General features: G+C 40.8%; 1 protein-coding gene across 4 annotated transcripts in view; it reads right to left on the bottom strand.

Moving 5' to 3' along the window:
- LOC131251589 (tRNA threonylcarbamoyladenosine dehydratase) overlaps positions 1-21,055 on the bottom strand; it is a 65,656-nt gene that overhangs the window by 19,381 nt on the left and 25,220 nt on the right. For all 4 annotated transcript variants that reach the window (XR_009173976.1, XM_058252367.1, XM_058252365.1 and 1 more), the window contains exons 6-7: positions 11,106-11,240; positions 4,415-4,549 (exon numbers count right to left, since the gene is read on the bottom strand). Coding sequence is in view for 3 of the 4 variants with exons in the window: in XM_058252367.1 (XP_058108350.1) it covers positions 4,415-4,549; positions 11,106-11,240 (270 nt within the window). In the remaining variant the exon portion in view is untranslated. The remainder of the gene's footprint in view (positions 1-4,414; positions 4,550-11,105; positions 11,241-21,055) is intronic.

Below are 21,055 nucleotides of genomic sequence, written 5' to 3'. Positions count from 1 at the left end.
ATTTTAGGCCATGGGCCGAAAAATGAGACGGATCCGAGTCTCAAGAGAGACCTGCTGCCACATGACATGAGAGGTGGAAACCTCTTGGAGGCGTTAACTGTACCCTCCACTCGTGGACCCCAGTGTAATGTATCTGTTTAATCCACGACGTCCAACATTTTTTCTAGATTATTTTAGGCAATTGGCCAAAATATGAGGCAGATTCAATTTACAAGTGGACCGTACATAGGGAAATAATTTCTAGATGTTGAAACCTTCCAAGGCCCACAATGGGCTCACTGTGTGTCCAATCCATCTCAAGTCAGAGTCTATTGGACCCCCAATCGAGCTGGCCAAGACGGTGGACGGAGTAGATCATCCCCTTGGGGCCCACCTTGATAATGTATCTAAAACATTAAACAAATATATTATTTAAAAAAAAATAGCCATGCATGGTCGGTAACCCATTCTGGCCAAGGGTCTCACAAATGGGACCCATCCTAATGTTTATATTGAATCCGCCCCGTCCATAGACTTCTCCATATCATTTTAGGCCATGGGTCGAAATATAAGGCATATTCAAATCCTACGTGGGCCACACCACTAGAATCAGTGGGGACAATGATACCCACCGTTGCAACCTTCATGAGGCCTACCGTGTGGATTGTGTGCCATTTAATGGTGGCACGGGCAACACATGACCTGTACCCTGGCGGGCCTGGCCAAGTGTGGCCAGGAAGAAGGGTAGACAACTATCAGCTTGATTCAAGGCATTTGAGGGCCACACAAAGGGACCCACTGCGCACACTAACCAGCAGGGCCCACCTTTTGGGGCCACCCCGATGTATTCGTTTGATCCATGCCACCCATCTGTCCCTCCAGTTCATTTTAGGATGGGGCCCAAAAATGAGGCCAATCCATATCTCAGGTGCGTCACACCTCAAGGAACGGAGGGACAATGGTGCCCACCATTGAGACCTTCCTAGGAACCACCATGATGTCTGTATTTTATCCACGCTGGCCATCTGATAGCAGGACCCACCATGATGTATCTATTTTACCCATACGGCCATACCGTCCATATGTTTTCCACATCAGTTTAGGTCATGAGCCCATAGATGAGGCCGATCAGACACTTAAGCGGGCCACACCAAAGAAACGATGGCCATTCGATCTCCATTGGAACCTTCCTAGGAACAATTATAAAGTTTAATTGCTATCCACACCCTTGGTGGGACCCACCGTGGACCCCAACCTAGTACATGTATTGCGTAGTCAAGCTATCCATCCACTTGACAGCCCATGGTAGGCAAGGCCCACATTAGTCCCCACCTTGATTCATGTATGTTACATCAACCACCCACTTTCAGTGCTAGCCCATTTACAAGGCATGTTTGAGAGTCTAATGGGCCGCCTTGTGGGCCCAGCTTTAGGACGTTATACTCCCCACCTTAGTGTCATTTAAGGGACCCACCACGATTGTTGGTGAACCCCACATGTCGCGCCTTTCTAGGCTGTTATGAGCATGTTTGGGTTGTAATTAGAGGCTATGACTGGCACCCATCTGGGACTCTTAATGTGCCCACACGGCTCGCTATGAGTGGGCCTTTCGACTATAGACCCACCTATGTAGGAGCATGTGGGGCCCATTAGGGATAGATTCGAGTGGATCCCCCCTAGTCATATCCGTATTAGATTTGTGGAGCCTATAGTGATTTTATTTGCAATCCAATTTAATCATGGTTCCTCTTTAGTAAATAAATGATGCCCCACACCATAGGTTGCCTTATTGTTCATGTTATGGCCGCCCATTAGGCCTGTCTGGATTTATATGTAGTGGTCGTACCATGGGACAACCTTGTGGTTTGTGCCGTATTGCCACTATTGAACTACGTTTGGGTTCCACACATTGCATGTATTGAACCCATCGTAGGCCCGTGTTTGGTTGGTTGCGGCCTGCCCCCTTGAGCCTTGCTGAGGGATAGTTGTCGGGCCCACTTTGATGACCATTTCAGGCCCACCATGATTGTTTGTGGATCCTACAATTGTTGCTCCGCTTGGATGCCGATAGTTATATGTTTTTGGCTGCTTAGGTGCGAGCTTGCTGAGTGGGCCCATTAGCTTGAAAGACCACTTAAGTATAGCCCTATGCGCCTCGATAAAATTGGTTTCCAAGTAAGTTCCACCCGTTACAAATGATGAATTTCCCTTATTATGTGGTGCGATATTTTATATCTGTGTTGGTACGATACTTCCTTGATAATTGATGTAGCATTACCTTAGTGATTTGTGTGATGTTTATGCTTATGATTGCTATAACACTTTTTTTACATTGATATGGTGTCTTCTTTATATCGATGCAGCACTTATTTTATGTTAGATGTAGAATTGCTTTTATATTCGAGTTAGCATTGCTTATATTGATTTAGACTTGCTTTATGCTTAACATGGTATTACACACCTCATGCATAGTGGTTATGATTGTATGTTATCATATCTCATTCGCATCATGTGTACATGACTTGGATGATGGCACATTCATGGTTCCGGCTTGCCTATGTACAACAAAGTTGATGTCCCTATGTCATATGGTATTTTAGGGGACCTATATGAGATAGGGCCGCCTTGCACGTATGCACGACTTGCATAACAAGGTTGCGCGACTCGGATGATGGTCAAATGTATTCACGCATTGCATGATGCATTTGCATTCATACCCTAGCGACATCAAGGTTGTGGCCACTACAAGAGTATCGTGGTTGGCAGCTTAAGTATGGACATCAGAAATATGGTTACGTTTACTGGGCACATAGGATGTCCCTGGGTGAAAGTCCCTAGACCCTGTGGGCCAACAGGATGATCCAACGTTGAGACCGAGTGGATAACATGAGCGCCTGAGTGTCAAATAGCAGTAAGCCACATCTCCCACTGTGTCGTGGTCAGTTGGAAGGGGGTGTGACCTTATCCGCCTAGGTGAAGGGAGCTATAAGCTAGGTTGAGTCTGACCAGCTCGCGAAATGGGTCCGCTATCGATGAGCCAGGTGGAGATTGGCATACCACTGATGAGGAGGATAGTGAGGTCTCTTCCACTTGCTGGGTCATGTGCGCGATGGGGCGGCAGGCCAATGTTAGAGTGTAATAGACCCCAATGATTCCAAATGGGAACCGGACTGAAATGTGGATTAGACATCAGGATTGGCATGTTGCATTGCATCCTTAGCATATGACATTTGGCCTTGTAGATCTTTGCATCGCATAGCCTGGGTATGGTTGATAGTATTTATGGGCTTGTCAGCCTAGCCCTCCATCATTTGGCTTACTCTGGCATTTGTATGCTTGGCACATGCAGTGCGCACACACGCATGCACTTTCTAATCTTCATAGTAAGCTTACGCACGTTCTTTACGTGTAGTTTATACTAGACTGCAGCAGCATTGAAACAAGAGCATGTGCCTGACCTTTTTGAGTTTTGTTATATCATGTATTTTCCTTCCAGCACTGTACTCAAAGATTTTATTAGTGGATATGTGGTGATGATGTTTTGTGACTTAGGTACACTTGTGGTTATGCTCCTTTACACACAAAATTCACCCTGAAAATCCTCCTTGTAGGATCCCAGGATTGGTACCTGACGTATGAGAGCTAGGATCCGAGAATGGGGTACTATGGAGGCTGTCAGCACCGGATTCGACGGTCGGAAATTTTGTGAGCCTAGTACGCGAGTTTGGGGTGTGACACCCCACTCAAGCCCGGTGTAAAAATGCCCCTACATTAATCACCCCTGGTGAGGAGTATCGAACGCGAGACCTCCCGCTTTGATACTACTTTGATGCAAGACAATTAACCACTTGGTCTAAAAGCTCGAACTGATAGAACATGGTGAATCAATCCCTTTATCTCATAGCCCAGGCCCCACATCCCATGGGTTAGGACATCAGTCGAACCCCCCTCGTGGGCCCCACTTCACATGGGTTCCACTTCACATGAGCCACCCGGCTCACACAAGCCAGCCATCCCGAGTGTACCTCTGCATCCCACAGGCCACCCCACTCGAGCCCGTTGTGAAAATGCCCATGCATTACCATGCCATGAAATTCTCCATAAAGGAACAATTCTAATCTTTTGATTGGTGGCAAATAGATAGTTGGGAGAAAATACAACAGCCATCCAAACTGAACGGAAAAGGGCCAATAATTCAATGGCTAGGAGCTTCCAATCACAAAAATGTCTAGAACACGGTTTATCTACAGTGAGGACAGTCAGATAGTCTGGATCACCACATCATGCGCCTACTTGTACAAAAAAAGGTGTGAGGATACTGCATATATCCTCTAGTTGATGATCATATAACTCCTCTTACAATTAATTATATGAGCTACAATGACAAACAAAGAGTAATCAATTTCTTAGAATGGCAATAGAAAGATATCCAGACCTGATAATCCGAAGGATTTTCTTCTTCTCCAGTTGATCCTTTAAAGGGTAGCAGCTTTGCCTTGGGTTTCTCCAGAGAAAAAACTACAGGTATTCCACCTTCAATACCATGGTCCTTTTTCAAACGGTGTCTGACCTGAAAAAATAATTGTTTCCAAGATGATAAATTAACACAAGAAAAGAAGTCCAGAAACAATCTCGCATGTTTCAGGACAGTGTAGAGAATGCAGAATGTGAGGTTGTGAAGTTACTTTATTGTATTCATATAGTGTACCATACCTTTTAACATTATACATATTATGAAAATAGGGCTCTAGCATTATAAATGATAACAATGTGTGTGTGTGTGTGTGTGAGAGAGAGAGAGAGAGAGGATGTCCATAATCTCTCCTCTTTCATATTTTCTTTCCTATTTCATATTTTTATGTCTCTAATTCTCCTCTTAGGATATTTCTGGTCCGTCCAAGATTACCAGAGCAATGCCGAACATGCCATCATTTCTGTGAACAATTCATCACTGCCTGCCTTAATTTTTGCCAAACACCATCACCATCCCTTCTTCATCATTACCCATCGCTATGACCTAGTGCCATCTCCACAACTTCACCATCATCTTCTCCACTGATTCAAATCTGCCCATCAGTGGCCACTCATCAAATCTGCTCATCAGTGGCTGAGATTCAGTCCCATCTTCACGACATTTACGCTGCTCCAAATCATTAACAGATTACGCAAATGCCTGCTCCAACTAAGCAAGTGGGATGATCAACCAATTAAGTTGTTAAAAACTGATGTGGTGATCCTATGATCAACCAATCATACCATGATCAGGACATGATCAGCCAATGGTCAGGCCACACACCAGGCCAGGCCTTCATCCAGTTGAATGGGTAAAAAATTTGATCAATCCACAATCAGCAAAACATCAGTCCATGATCGGCCCATTATGAGTCCAATGATTGGTTTCTTATAGATTTGAATTCTTCCTCCTGATCTCTCTGATTTAAATTCTTCAATATGATGGAAGGCAATCTGAGTGGAGACCACAAGTCCAAATTCCCATGAGAAACAGTCAAAATCATCCTGGGTTGATGATCACTATTGTCAAACTAGACAAAAAATTACATGTAAAGGTCTAGAAATCAAAAGAAACTTGGATATATTACTAGTAACAAAAAAAAAAAAAAAAGCCCGCTGTAGATGATCCATCCATGATGACTGGGAAAGTGACAATCTAACAGTGATATCATGGCTTCCTCATTTGATGCTGCCCAGTATCAGTTCTGGACTATTGTTTTAAGAAGAGCAAGGAGATGTGGGATGCAGTTGCCAGGACGTACTCACAGCAAGATGACTTGACTTGAACTTACTGACTGCACTGTGAGATGACAAATCTGCGGCAAGGAGATATATCACCTGAACGGTATTTTTAGTGATGAGACTAAAGTGGGAAGAAGTAGATCAGCATCAACACATTGTTCCTACTCTTGATGATATCAAGAAGCAGACAAAATCAGATAGAAATTTTGAATTCTAGGCTGGCATTTATCCTTACTATGAGCTGCAGAGGGTGCAATATCGGGCGAAGGACTTCCTTGGAATTTGTCCATAATTATATTAGAGAGGCAAGTTGAAGAGTTACCACAGTGGGGCACAACAAGAATGTTCTCCCCGAGAGACGTTCTTGTGACTGATTCGAGATCATCTAGAGGGGACCCTGGAAGCGGACAGAATTGTGTCCCACTTCTATATGGAAAAGGATAAATTAAAGTGTACACATTGTGGGAAGTGACAACACACCATGTGTTAGGTTTTTCGAAATGCAGCGAAAAATAAAAGTTCCACAAAAACTCAGATTGTGTGATTAATCCCTATGGATCCCTATTTAGATATATCTAAGTTTCTAGAAAAGAAAAACTTAAATCTACAGTTAGGATTTACCTGATTAATACCACTGAGAAACCATTGTTTTTTGTTGATGCCAACCTTCTTACCTAACAAGTCTCTCCCAGATGGACGAGAGGTGAGAGCCAAACACAGTAGGGCCAGGGAAACACAAGCCGTCCACCTGGACCACAAATGTGGAACATGTGATGGAAGGATCTCTCTAACCATCAGATTATCATTAAGTGCAATCAAAACCTTTTTAACAGTTAAAACAAAAATTTAACAATTGAAACACTTGTAAAGCCTTTTATAACCTTCTACAGTTGGGGCCGATTGAAAAACCACTTGATGAACATCAGATCCCCAAGATTTAAGCCATAAGTAAGTTCCTAGAATGCCAGTGGATCCCTTGTTAGCCCATGCGAGACTCAACGGATATTGATGGATACACCTAGCTACACCCACTTTTATTTGCCTCATGATGACCTTGTAAAGCAAGCCAAAGCAAATGTAATCAAGACCTTAAGCCCTCACATGTCCTCCGGTCTAAGGATTAATCAGATTCAGTGCAACATTAAGTCGATCATAGTCCATGCATGATGGGCCTCCCACTCTAGAGACTTGACCTTGACCATCTAGGAGCCTTTATCCATCGCATTCACATTCCTACACAGGGTAGGGCAACGACAAACCGACTCGTCGTCACGCCCGATGATAAAGACCTTCCATCCTGACTCATCACCAGTTCCCTCACATAGGATGACCACATCCATATCATAATGACGACAACAACCACAGGTCCGTCCTCTAACCTGCAAGGTGGTCGTGGAACAACAGGGTACTAAGATCCATAGCACAACTCTTTCCTAGTCAGTGATCGTTGTATCCAATCTCAAGTTTTCCCAAGGACAACCAAAGGAATCCCTCTCCTTTAACACATGTCTATGTATGTTTATGATACTCTCATATATTAATTATGGCATAATCACAAGTCCACCTAGGACCCATGGTCAGCATGATCTACAACCAAGATCATTGATCTCACATCCACTTCACTAGTGGACAAGGTTCACATTGGTTTTCCAGGCACAACTCTGACGCAAAAAAGTGATTTCAAGATGTAAATCCACATATGAACCCAAGGTTGAAAATTGATATGGCTAATATTATCGCAATTGAGGGGGTGCAAATGCGATTACACAGTCTACCTTCGTAGTTCAACGGTGAACCTACAGGACCAAGCCGTTAGTGAACTTCAACAATAGTTGGTTGCTCTCAAGGTTTCCCTTTGTTCTATAGCACTAGTGGAGCACCCAGGTATTTTTACCACTGCTAACCATGTCTCTAAATCCCATACTTCCACTTCTTGAATCATTAATTTAGGTGCTTCAAACCACATGATTAAGAAAGATGTTTTTTTCTTTTCCTATTTTCCTATTTCTAGTGGTATAAAACTTGCTGATGGATCTCTTTCTAATCCCACTAGGAAACGGTGTATCGGGTTTCCTCATCTTTATTGTTTTTTTTTTTTTTTGAAGACACAGGGTGTCCCCACCTCTTGTTGAAGTGAGACTAATCCATGCGGATACACACAATCACCCACAACCACATGTATTGAGTAAGGCCAATGAGGGGAATCGAACCCTCACCTATAGGGAGCAAACCTACGGTGAAGACTATTCGCCCAAACCTCGTTGGACATGCTCATCTTTATTGTTACCCTCAACTACGCATGCTCCATTTCCGTCCATTTTTTAATGTAACCCCGATATTTCAATGATATCCCCGATATTATCCGTATCTCCAGCTTGGCGATACTGATAACACTGGTAACAATATCTATAACATTGTCAATATAATTCCGAGTATCGGTGATATATCACTAAGTATCGTCGATGTATCGCCAATATTTTTGCATGTGTAAATTCTGAGTGTCGCTTGTATCATCATTAGATCATTATTGCCAGTGTATTGCCAATATTTTCGACTGTGTAAATTTCAAGTGCCACTTTTATGACCAATGTATCAGGGATATTTCGATAATATCGCCATTGTATCAATATCGCCAAAAACCTGTTTATTAAAAATGTTTAGACGAATGGATGGATGGATGGATGGTTAGATGGATAGAGGGGATGGAAAGATTGATGGTTGTTTGGATGATTGGATGGGATGGATTGATGGTTGGATGGGATGGATGGATTAATGGTTGGATCATCACGCATGTGTATTGTGTTTAAATGCTTATTTATGCATGGATGTACAATGTATGAATGTATCACGCATGTTTATTTGCTTGTTAATTGGTTTAATGAGATTTAAATGATTGTTGTGTTACTATTGGACTGATTTCTTATGACAAAACATACTTTTAGGCCCTCATTAAATGGAAACTTATTATATATATGCATTCTTTTTGCAATTTGTTTTAATTCCTAAATATGTAAATATGTGTATTTTAGCATCTCGTGAAGTTTCATTGAAAAAATTCCAACTTTTCCTCATGTTTCCCCACATTTCTGGAAATCAGCGATATTATTGGCGATACCGATATTTGTTTCTGTATCCCCAGCCAGAAAAACTTGTAGCGATACTGATACTTCAAACACTATTTCCATCTAAGCATCTATCAGTTAGAACCCTAACAAAATAGTTGAACCACACAGCAACTTTTTATCCTTCTCATTTTGTTATCCAAGACTTGGGAATGACGACAAGGATTGTTGACGGCCATGAAAACAATAGAGACATCGGAAACATTTCTATTATATTCATTTCTGAGTTGTCCATCAGAAATAAAGAGTGAGTGTATATGCAACATACTCGACTTGGTCATTTATCAGTGAAGTTTCTTCAGTCACTATTCCCAAATAACTATTTCGAGTGACTCAAAATCTCAATGTGAAACATGTCAAATGTCTAACCATTGTAGAATTTTTCCAATTAGCAATAATAAAACTACTACTACTTTTTCTTTTGTAAATTCTGATGCATGGGAGCTGCTCCAATTATATCTCTATTTGGTTCTCAATATTTCATTTCCTTAATCGACGATAATTCTTATGTTACATAGATTTATCTCATAAACAGTAGGTATGAATTCTTACCAATTGTTAAAATGTTTCACAAATGGGCCATAAAAACTCAATTTGACACAAATAATTTTTTCCATTCAACAATGCCCATGAATATTTGTCCCATGATTTATAGAGTTACTTTCTTGAACATGGGACGCCATCCCAAACTTCTTGAACTTATATGCCACTACAACATGGGTTGACAAAACAAAGAAACCATCATGTCTTAGAGGTCAATGACATCATTCACTAGATCCATTGGTGTAGGGATGAGGTGTCTAAAATATACTAGGACAAAGAAATTTCTACTTCTTATTGCAACACATAAGATTAACAAGATGTTGACACGTCCTTGATGGCAAATATCCTCTAAAAATTCTAAACATGATCTTCCTTTACTTACATTCCCTCCAAAGGTTTTTTTGTTGTGTCAACTTTGTCCAAATGCTTGAACCTTCAAGAAACAAATTAGACCCCCAAGCCATAGAACATATGTTCCTAGGATATTCTTACTCTTAAAAGGAGTATAAGTGTTATTGCCCTGTGATGAGAAAATAGCATATGTTCCCGTAGACATTGTTTTATTCAAGAACATACCCTACTTCTCTTCATAAAGCAATAAAATTTCTCCTTTTCTTTTGAAGATCCTATTTCTCTTTTTGTGGTAATTGATAGTACTAACAAATATCGCCAAGATTTTGAAAATCTCTTGATATTTTTGTGAAAAATTAACTAAACGATATTATCACATTAATATGTGAGATTTTCAATATCTCGGCAATTTTATACTTTTCGTGATTTTATCATGAAAAGATTGTGATCAAGGTGTCTTGTAATGGCCGTTATGTAATGGTTATGGTGGCACTTGTTACACATGATGGGGTTGTAAGGGCCGTTACAGAAAAAATGACCCGTAACAGCCATTATGGGTCCATACAGGTTTTTTATTTTCAAAATAAAAAGAAAAAGCGACCATAATGGCTGTTAAGGCCCGTATCGTAATGGTAACGGTCATATACCATGATACAAAGCATCCACAATATGTGTTACACTAGAAGTTAATCTTTCCCCATAAGCAAGGATATGAAACAAACTATAAGATCCTAAAATCTGAGAAAATACATAGTGAGTGGGCCCACCTGTTAGTGATCCACATTGAACTGAATGGGCCCCCACCACGGATGGACTATGCCCCGAAAATCTTGCAGACAAGTACCTACTGATATGACCTTTGTCATTGTTTCACTGAATGAGGACCATTGCTGTATTTTTATTTTTTTTTCCTGAACCATTTCTTGGCAGGCCACTAATCAAAGGGTTAGGATTGTCCCATTGCAAGTTTTTGGACATGGTCTTATGTATGGTGGAGCCATGGAGTCAATCAGAACAACGCAATGGATCACTACACCATGGCCCCACTAGTAAAGGCAGAAGGTCAGAGGGTACCACTTATATCCTCAGGTCAAGAATAATATAATTCTTCAGGACATGAACCTATCATTAGAGCACCATAGACAGTCAACTCAGGTGGGAAAAGGGCACCACACTTGGATGTGTTGGGGTCTACTTCATGAACGAATCACAAGACGAGTAGAAAGCTTTCTCTACTCACATACATAGGCTGAGTATTGCTCACAATATAGTAAACATAACCTTATGAGATGGGCATCCAACAAATAAATGCTGGGACAAACTGACAGATCATCCAGATCAAGGCAAGTACATTACAGCTCGAGAGAGTGGATCGTTTATCGATTCTCTTAAATCAGCAACACGAATTCGAGTTGGGTCAGCTCTAGCACCAGCACCTGTTGCCGAAAGCACCCTTAAACCCCTACGTACACATGCAGCAAGTAGAGCCACCTGTTGAAGATCAAAAGGTGAAAGCTAACAATTAAATTCAACATTTCTGGAAATTTTTAAGAGAATGTAACCAAGCTGCTGCAAGAAGGCATCACTCCCTTAGTCTCAAAACCCATAAAAGTCTAAGAAACTCTCAAGTCTCAAGTAGATGTTGCAGGAAAACTTTTGGGCAGATGGTGCAAGTTTATTAACAGAAACAAGATTAGAATACCCACAATCTCAACAAGAATTCCAGTAATCACTTCACGAGCATTATAGGATCTTCAACCCGAGGATACACACAGCAGATTCATATCCTCCAGTTTAGAAAAGCATGTGCATGATTGGTAGATCAAGACCATTGGTCTATTGGGCCTCGCCATGATGAACCATGCCCCAACAATATAATGCAGGGCAATTAACAACTTGTTCTAAAAGCTCGAACTGATAGAGCATGGCGAATTAATCCCTTTATCTCATAGCCCAGGCCCCACATCCGTAGGTTAGGTCATCGGCCGAACCCTCCTCGTGGGCCCAAATCCATAGGTTCCGCCCTCTCGTGGGCCCCAAATCATATGGGTTCCGCCTCACATGAGCCATCTGCCTCACACAGGCCGCCCACCCCGAGCGTTCCCCCGCATCCCACAGGCCACCCCACTTAAACCCGGTGTGAAAATGCCCATGCATTAATCACCCCAGGTGAGGAGGCTCGAACACGAGACCTCCCGCTCTGATACCAATTTGATGTAGGACAATTAACCACTTGCTCTAAAAGCTCGAACTGATAGAGCATGGCAAATTAATCCATTTATCTCATAGCTTAGGCCCCACATCTATGGGTTAGGTCTTCGGTCGAACCCTCCTCGTATGCCCTAAATTCATGGGTTTCACCCCCTCATGGGCCCCATATCACATGGGTTCCACCTCACACGAGTTGTCCACCCCGAGTGTGCCCCCGCATCCCACATGCTACCCTACTCGAGCCCGGTGTGAAAATGCCCCTGCATTACAATATCATCAAGTAAATAACCCGAACCTTTCAAGTTATGACCTGCAAATAGACCGTTAAGAAAAAGAGATACAACAACAATCCACAAGGCATTGATTGGTGGCTAGGATCATCCAATCTATGGGATTTGGGGGATCAGTTCATTCATCGCAAAGTTCACCAAAGCAATTGTCTTGATCACCGAAACCATGTGTCCTACTTCGCCAAACTAAAAACGAAGTATATTGTGCATAGCTTAAGTAATATTCTTCTACTCCGTACCATAAAGCTTACATGCATAAATAATTGTTTCGCTTCATGTATAGACAGTAGTTATATAGAAGTTGTTTTGAGTTTTTAGACAAAACAATCAAATTTATCCAAAAAATAAATAAAAATCAAGCATCACCTAAAACCGAGATATGAATTGGAAATATGCCTGAAACATAGGTATAGTGGAATTCAAATTTCCCTTAAGAACAAGCAGAATGTGGATTTTAGACTAAACCATATTCCTAGAAGATTTTATCATCATGTATGCTGATTATGCACGGTAGCTCAAACTTTCCATGGTTAATTCAATGCTTCAAGCTAACGTGGCATGCAAAACAAGTTTCTGTGAAACAATTCTCATTTCAAAAACTGGGTGAAACATTGTGAAATGCTTGCAAAATGTTGGTCAAACATAAGTGAAATGCTTGTAAAGCATGGTGAAATGTACATTTAAGTTGTAACCTTAAACTGGTAAATTTCAAAATTGTTTTTTCCTTAATTTTCATAGCCTAAAAAAAAAACCTCTCTTCTGATCTCAAGCTTTCTTACCTGCTTTATGTTTCACTTTCAGTTGCAGCTCAGGTTTCTTTTTTTTTTCCAATTTGGGAGATTCCTGGTCATCCCCAATCCATGGTAGTAGGGTCGATCAGATCATGATATGGATCCACAAACCACGGGCCCACTTGTGTGGACTTAGTGCACGAGGACACTACATCCTAATGCATTAGAACCAAGGTGTTCCGTAACGGTAACGGTAGCTGTAACGGCCACCACCGTTACCGTTATGATACGGGCCGTAACGGTTGTTGCAACCCCCGTATCGGCCGTTACGGCCATTTTTTATTTTTTGAAAAACGTTGTTCCTGGACCATTACGGCCCCTTTTTTTGTAACGGCCGTTACGGCCGTTTCAACCCGTAACACGTAACGGTTATGACCGTTACCGTTACGCAACAGCCGTTACGGCCATTACGTAACTGATTTTGAATACCTTGATTAGAACCCTATAACTCCTCTACTAGAGACAAGGTTAGTCTCGTTCTAGTAAGTTTAGTCCTGTTCTACAGTGTATCTTACTGACTTCATGTTTACGCCTTGGGGTTATGTAAATAAGAGTTTTAGAGGGTGAGAAAGATAACTCAAAAGATCTCTTTCCCACTCCATCTCTCTTATTTTATTCTCCTTTTTTCTTCTCTTTTTTACTTAACCATGAAAATAAACATTGTACTAGAGGAGGAAGTGGGTTAGATCTAGATCCTCTTCCTCTCTTGTTTCTTCTACTCTCCTTTTTCTCCTCCTCCACTGCCTCCCATCACTGCAGCACATCCAGACCACCAACAGCCATTGGTTGCCATGTTAGGGTCACCAACATTCACTTCCAGACCACCAACAACCACCGCAGCTCCTTCCAAGCCACCAGCAACCCCATCTGGGCCACCACCTGCTCCTTCAAGGCCACATGTAGTACCCGATGACCCTGTTAAGGCCAGTCATTGTCACCTTTTTTAACATCCAAACCACCAGTTGTTCTCCATGCGATATATGGATTGTTTGTAAGCCATCAGTAACTTTCTACAATGTTCAGTGATGCCTAAAATTCTTCAATTTCTTGTTAGATGGCAAAAAACATAACAAGTGGTATTATCTTTCAAAAAAAAAAGTACAACGGGTGGTTATAAAAATAAAAAAATAATAAAAAACGGGTGGTTATAAAAAAAAATCCAGGTGTCAATGGGTGATGTTCAAAATGATCATCTCAAACTAATGATCGCCATGACCAAACTTGATGGAAAATTTACTTGGAGTGGTCCCAATCATGAAGATGTTTATTAGAAGCAATGTTCGTAGTATCGGTATCATCACATGTATCGTTGGCTTGGGATACAGAAACATGCATCGGTATTGTTGATAATATCGCTGATACCCGGAAATGTATCGTTGACTGAGGAAACATTGGGAAATGGTGGAATTTCTCAATGAAACTTAAAAAGATGCTAAAATAAACATGCTTGCATATTTAGGAATCAAATAATTGCAAAAAAAAAAAAGACATACATGATAAGTTTCTCTTTAATGAGGGTCTAAAAGCATTTAAGACTGACTGAAGGAAACATTGGAGAAACATGGGGAAAATGGTGGAATTTTTCAACAATACTTTTAGGAAATGCTAAAATACACAGATTTGCATATTTAAGAACCAAATAATAGAAAAAAATACGCATATTTGCATATTGAGGAATCAAATAATAAGTTTCCCTTCAAGGAGGGCCTAAAAGCATGTATCATTAACCAGTGTTCGAAGTATCGGTATCGCTACAAGTTTCATTGGCTAGGGATATGGAAACAATATCGATATTGTCGATAATATCGCTGATAACCGGAAATGCAAGGAAACATGGGAAAAACAGTAGAATTTTTAGCAAAACTTCAAGAGATGTTAAAATGGACATATTTGCATATTTATAAATTTTAAAAATTGTAAAAAGAATGCATACATAACAAGTTTCCATTTAATGGGGCCTTAAAAGCATGTGCTGTTGTAAGAAATCAGTCCAACCATCCCATCCGGCCTATTTAACCATCCAAACATCCTTTGATATTGCAAAATATCAACAACACATGATATTTCACCAAGAAATCATCAACGATTGGAAAGGAAACGAAAGATTGTGATCTCAATATTGCGCATATTGCGATATCGATAATATTAAGATATTATCAATGACAAATTGAACACTACATACAACCATGTGCTCATGAAAAAAAAAAATTGAAATAAAAATTTACTATTGAAATATCGTCGATACACTTATGATACAAGCATTACCTAGAATTTTCATAGTTGAAAATATTTGCGATACATTGGCGACATTGATGCATTGGCAATACAAGCGACACCTAGAATTTACTTAGTTGATAATATTAGCGATTACATTAGCGACATTGATATGTTGGCGATACTTAGCGATACATTACTAATACCTAGAATTTCTGATCCCACCAGCGTTATCGGTATTGCTACCAATGTTATCGGTATCGCTGAGCAGGAGATAAAGATAATATCGGAGATATTTCGACAATATCAGAGATAATTTAAACACCGTCATTAACTCAAGGAAACTTTTTTTTTAGAGAGAGAGAGGGATAATAGATACTTATTTGAAAGGCAAAAGCAACCAGCAAATTACAAGAACTACGAACAGAACGAGGAAAACAACAAAACTATATACATCTCTCTACAAATCAACCCAAATATGTTTACAATTATAGTTTTTCCAAACCCTCTAAAGCAAGAGGGATGTCCTCCAATGCGAGACAGATCATAGCCCATTTGATGACCAAGTATTTTGCTTAGTGAAGACTCCCGCTACAGAACCCGACTTGATGAAGCATCGATTGTTCCTCTCTTACCATAACGACCACAATCTCGCTAGCATTGATAGTCTCCACACTTTCTTCCCAACTTTCCCAACTCCTCCTTGCCATATTCGGAAGTTGGAAATGGATTTTGGCACCCATAAAACCCCAAATAAAAGGAAAATTTTATCCCAAAATCCCCTCACAAAAGAACATTGCATAAATAAGTAATCGACCGACTCATTATCCTTTCAACAAAGAGGGCATGCGTTGACTAGAATTAAACCTTGCTTGCAGAGATTATCAATGGTGAGGATCTTGTTCCACCCAACCAACCAAGAAAAAGCTGCAACTTTCCTTGGGGCACCATGGGTCCATAAGAAATAGGAGTGCGCCGGATCTTCGGTCAGTTGGGATCCCGACAACATGGTGTGGAAAGATCTCACTATGAAGGATCCCGATTTTTCCGAGGCCCGAGTCATCACATCCCATTCTGCACTTAATACAACTCCCGAGAGTGTCTTTAGCGAAGTAAGTACTTCGCCTCTTCTTTCATCTAAAAGTGTCTTCCACAAGGTGGTGTTCCAACACCAAACGGTCCTAGCCATGAAAAGCACTTTGCAACCAAGATGTCCATGACCGGAGAGACTGAGGCTATTCTCGGGAACACATCCTTCAACGGATGAGTTCCCAACCAAATGTCTTCCCAAAACTTTACATGTTCCCCGTTTCCTACTGAAAAGTTCACACCACTCTTGAAGCTCTCCTCTCCCTCCACGATCACCTTCCAAAGTCACATAGCCTTATACTAGGAATATTTTTAAGGCCACCACCATGTTTTATCTGACAAATACTTTTTTATAATAATCTCCTTCCATAAATTATCATTTTCTATTCTGAACCTCCATGGCCATTTACCTAACAATGCCTTATTCATTGGGGCAAACTTTCTAAGCCCTGCTCTGCCTCTTTCTTTCAGGCAACAGACATCATCCCACTGCATCAGGTGGAATCTCTTCTTATCCTCTGCTCCTTGCCAAAGAAGGTCTCTTCTAAGTTTCTCCAACTTCTTCAACATGTCTGTTGGGCATTTAAAGAGGGAGAAAAAATAAAGTGGAAGGTTTGTAAGAGCAACATTAATCAACAACCTACCACACCCAACAATGGGTGACGTCGCCCCAAGGATGTCAACTTCTTCTTGAACCTTTCAATTACCTGATCCCACAGGTGTTTAGGGGGCTTCTCAATGCATAACGGAAGCCCAAGGTAAGTGGATGGGAAGGACCCCATTCGACACCTGAAAATTGCAACCAAGTTTTCCAGTTCTTCCTTTGGTATGCCAATACCCAACATCTCGTACTTTATTGGTTTACCCTCAATCCCGATACCACTTCAAAACAACAAATGATCTTCTGCAGATTGCCAACATGGGTTTCATTAGCATCGCACATCAAGAGGGAATCATCCGCGAATTGGAGATGTGAAACTTGAATACAACTTATGTCCACCCTAAAGCCATTGATAACATCCAGAGATACACCCTTCTCCAACATTCTACTCAAGGCCTCCACAACAATTACAAACGTAAGCGGCAAATAGGGGGTCACCTTGTCTCAACTCTCTTGTTGACTTAAAGAAACCTTTCGGGGAGCCGTTTACTAGTATAGAGAATTTAAGAGAAGTAACACAAGTGCACATCCATCTTCGCCATTTTTCCCCAAACCCAAGTCTCCAAAGCATGTAGTTCAAGAATTCCCATTTGACATAATCATATATGGCTTTTCCAAATCTAGTTTGCGTACAATACCTCCACAACCTTCCTTAAACCTCAAATCCAAGCATTCATGGGCTATCAAGGACCATCTAAGATTTGCCTACCTTCTACAAACGCATGTTGAAATTTAGAGATAATCTTCGTGATTACATATTTTAAGTCTTGATGCTAAGATCTTGGCTAGAATCTTGTACGAGGCCCCAGTCAAGCTTATCAGCCTGAAGTCCTTCAAACTTTCCGCTCCCTCTTTCTTTGGGATCAATGCTATGAAAGAAGTGCCAAATTATGTCACTAACTTGCCTTTATTGAGAAAGTCACAAATGAATGCCACCATTCAGGGAAACATTGGGGAAACATGGGGAAAATGATGGATCCATCCATCCAACCAACCATCTATCCATGCATCCACATACGACAACAACACATGCATGATCCATCCATCCAATCATCCATGGATGCATACTTACATACAATGACAAATACATTTATACACACATACATGATCCATCCATCCATCCATCCATCCATCCATGCACACATGCACGCACACATCAATCCATCCATCCATGCATGCATGCATGCACGTGCATGCTCACACACATCAATCCATCCATCCATCCATGCATGCATGCATACATACATGATCCATACATCCATCTATGAATGCATACATATACACATATACAAACATACATTTCATTATATAACCATGCACCCATAAAAAACAAAAAATAAATTGAAATGGATTTTTTTTTTAATAAATATATTTTTTTCACAATGTCGATACATTGGCGATATTATCGAAATGTTGCCTTTACATTGGAGATCCAAACAACATCTGGAATTTACACAGTCGAAAATATTGGCAATACATTGGCGATATCGATCCATTGATGATACACAATATATCTCTGGTACCTGGAATTTATGATACTACCAATGTTATCGGTATCGCCAAGCTAGAGATACTGATAGCTTCGGGTATATTATTAGTAATATCGTCGATACTCGAAACAATGATTGGAAGTAGGAAGAAATTGGGTTTTACAACCAAGAACATAGAGGAGCCACCGAAAGAGGATCCATCCCATGACAATTGGGGAAGCTACAATCTGATAATTCTGTCATCGCTCCTTCACTAGATGCAACCAAGCATCAGTCATGGATTATTAATCCTAAGGATTGCGAGGAAATATGGGACACTAAGGGTGAAAATTATTCTTAACAGGAAGATATGGCTAACGCATATTAGTCGCACTATGAAATAATGAACATGCAATAAGCTGCAATGGCAGTTGAAGAATATTTTGCGGTAATGAGATAAAGGTGGGAAGACTGGTTAAACTTATGGGCCATGCTATGAAATTTTGGAAAAGAGTGTTTAAGCAAAGACTAAGGCATAAGACAAATGTATCAAAAAATCAATTTCATTTTATGCCGGGGAGGTCTACCACTGTTCTCCTACTTAGACAATTGATGGAGAAATAGAGGTAAAGGAGGAAGGATCTCCACAGTCTTTATGTACTTATATATAGATTATAGTAGTCTCTAGAGAGTTAATCAGGTGGGTGTTGAGAAAGAAAGGAGTTTCAAGAGGATATATTGACATGATTAAGGATATGTATGATGGAGCAGTAACAAACGTGAGGACCACTAGTGGAAAGACAAGTGAGTTCCCAATTACTATAAGATTGCACCAGGGATCGGCACTCAGCATTGAGCCCACCTTTTTGCATTGGTTATGGACAAGTTCACAAGGCATTTGCACGAAGAGATCCCATGGTGTATGTTGTCTGCAAATGGCATGGTTTTGATTGACAAGATGAGGGAGGGAGTAAACACAATGCTAGAATTATGGAGGGGTGCTTTAGAATCTAAAGGATTTAAAACTACTCCCCGACTAAAATGGAGTACAAAAATTGAAATTTTAATAACAATAGGAGTGAGAATACTGAATTAATTAACATTGCTAGCCAAGAAGTTTCCCAAAGACCACTTTCAGTACCCGGGGTCCATAATTCATGGGTGGGGAGATTGAGAAGGATGTTGCCCATAGAATTCAAGCGGGGTGGAAGAAATGGAGATGTGCCTCTGGATTTTTATGTGATCATCATATACCACTCGAGATGAAAGGGGAATTTTATAGGATGGTTCATGCTTTACGGTATAGAACGTTAGGCAGTTAAGCAACATGTTTATAGGATGAGTGCAGCTGAAATGAAGATGTTGAGATGGATGAGTGGCAAGACAAGGATATAGAAATGAATGCTTTATGGGGAATTTAGGAGTAGCACCAATAAGTAATAACATGAGCAAAAGTAGACTTAGATGGTTTGGCCATGTGCAATGAAGACCAAGAACTGCATTGGTTAGGAGTGAGTTGGTACAAGTTGAAGGCTTTAAAAGGTTAAGGGGAATGCCTAAAAGGAAGTGGGTGGAGGTATTAAGAAAAGATTTGATGACCAATGGTCCTAAAGTTATGGCCCTTGATAGAGTGGAATGGAATTAGTTGTGATAAGACTTAGATGGTGGTGGTGGTGGTGGTGGTGTGGTGATCAGCCCATTGCTCGTACCTTTGAGGATATTAAGAAGAAGGCAGAACAACGAAGGATTTTAGAATTGTTGGTGGGACTGCATCTCGATTTTGAGTCGCAAAGAATGCAAGTACTTGGAAGGGATTCTCTACCTTCACTAGATTCCATTTATATTTATATCAGAGGAGAGGCTAGTGGTGAGCTACTAGTATGGGCCATAATTCTTCTATTCACCTTGCAGTCAATTCTAAATCATCTAGAGCGGGTGTTTATGGAAAGGGATAGAGTCATGCTCCTTTTTCATCTACAAATGAAGACAAACTATGTACTCTTAGAAAACAAAAACATCTTAGAAGCATTGTTGGGGGTTTAAAACCTCATCTTTCATTGCAAGCCAGGGAATGCTATGGCCAACTCTACTAAGGTATAGGTTGAGCCAGCCTCCACTACTCTATCTTCAAGCTATTCTACAACGGACCCTAGAGATCAAGCCATCAATGATCTTAATCAACAAATGGCTGCCCTTAACGCTTGTCATCACTTCACAACTCCAAATAAGCAACCAATCATCTCTGCACCTGCTAATCATGTCTCTTAGACTTGTATCATTTCATCTATGTGCTTTATCATTGATTCAAGTGCCTTTGATCATGATGTAGAGCGGGTCACGGATAATTTCATGGCCAAGATGGACCAGAAAAGGCCCAATCAGATACAGAGGTGATTCGGACCATCAGAATTTAAAACGGACGTATCTCGCAAACCGGAATGAGTTATCGAACGTACCGTATATAATTTTGGGGTAGGACGAGCTACTTTAGCCATCCAACCCCACTACACCAGGTTGCCCACGCTGAATTTGCGAGATTCCATCAGATCGATCGAAATCCCTGTTTATTTTTGTTTTTACT

This window comes from Magnolia sinica, chromosome 7 (genome assembly GCF_029962835.1).
Source record: "Magnolia sinica isolate HGM2019 chromosome 7, MsV1, whole genome shotgun sequence".
Classification (NCBI taxonomy): Eukaryota; Viridiplantae; Streptophyta; class Magnoliopsida; order Magnoliales; family Magnoliaceae; genus Magnolia; species Magnolia sinica.
Note: the sequence above shows the minus strand (reverse complement) of the source record. Positions and strands in the feature narration are given on the sequence as shown.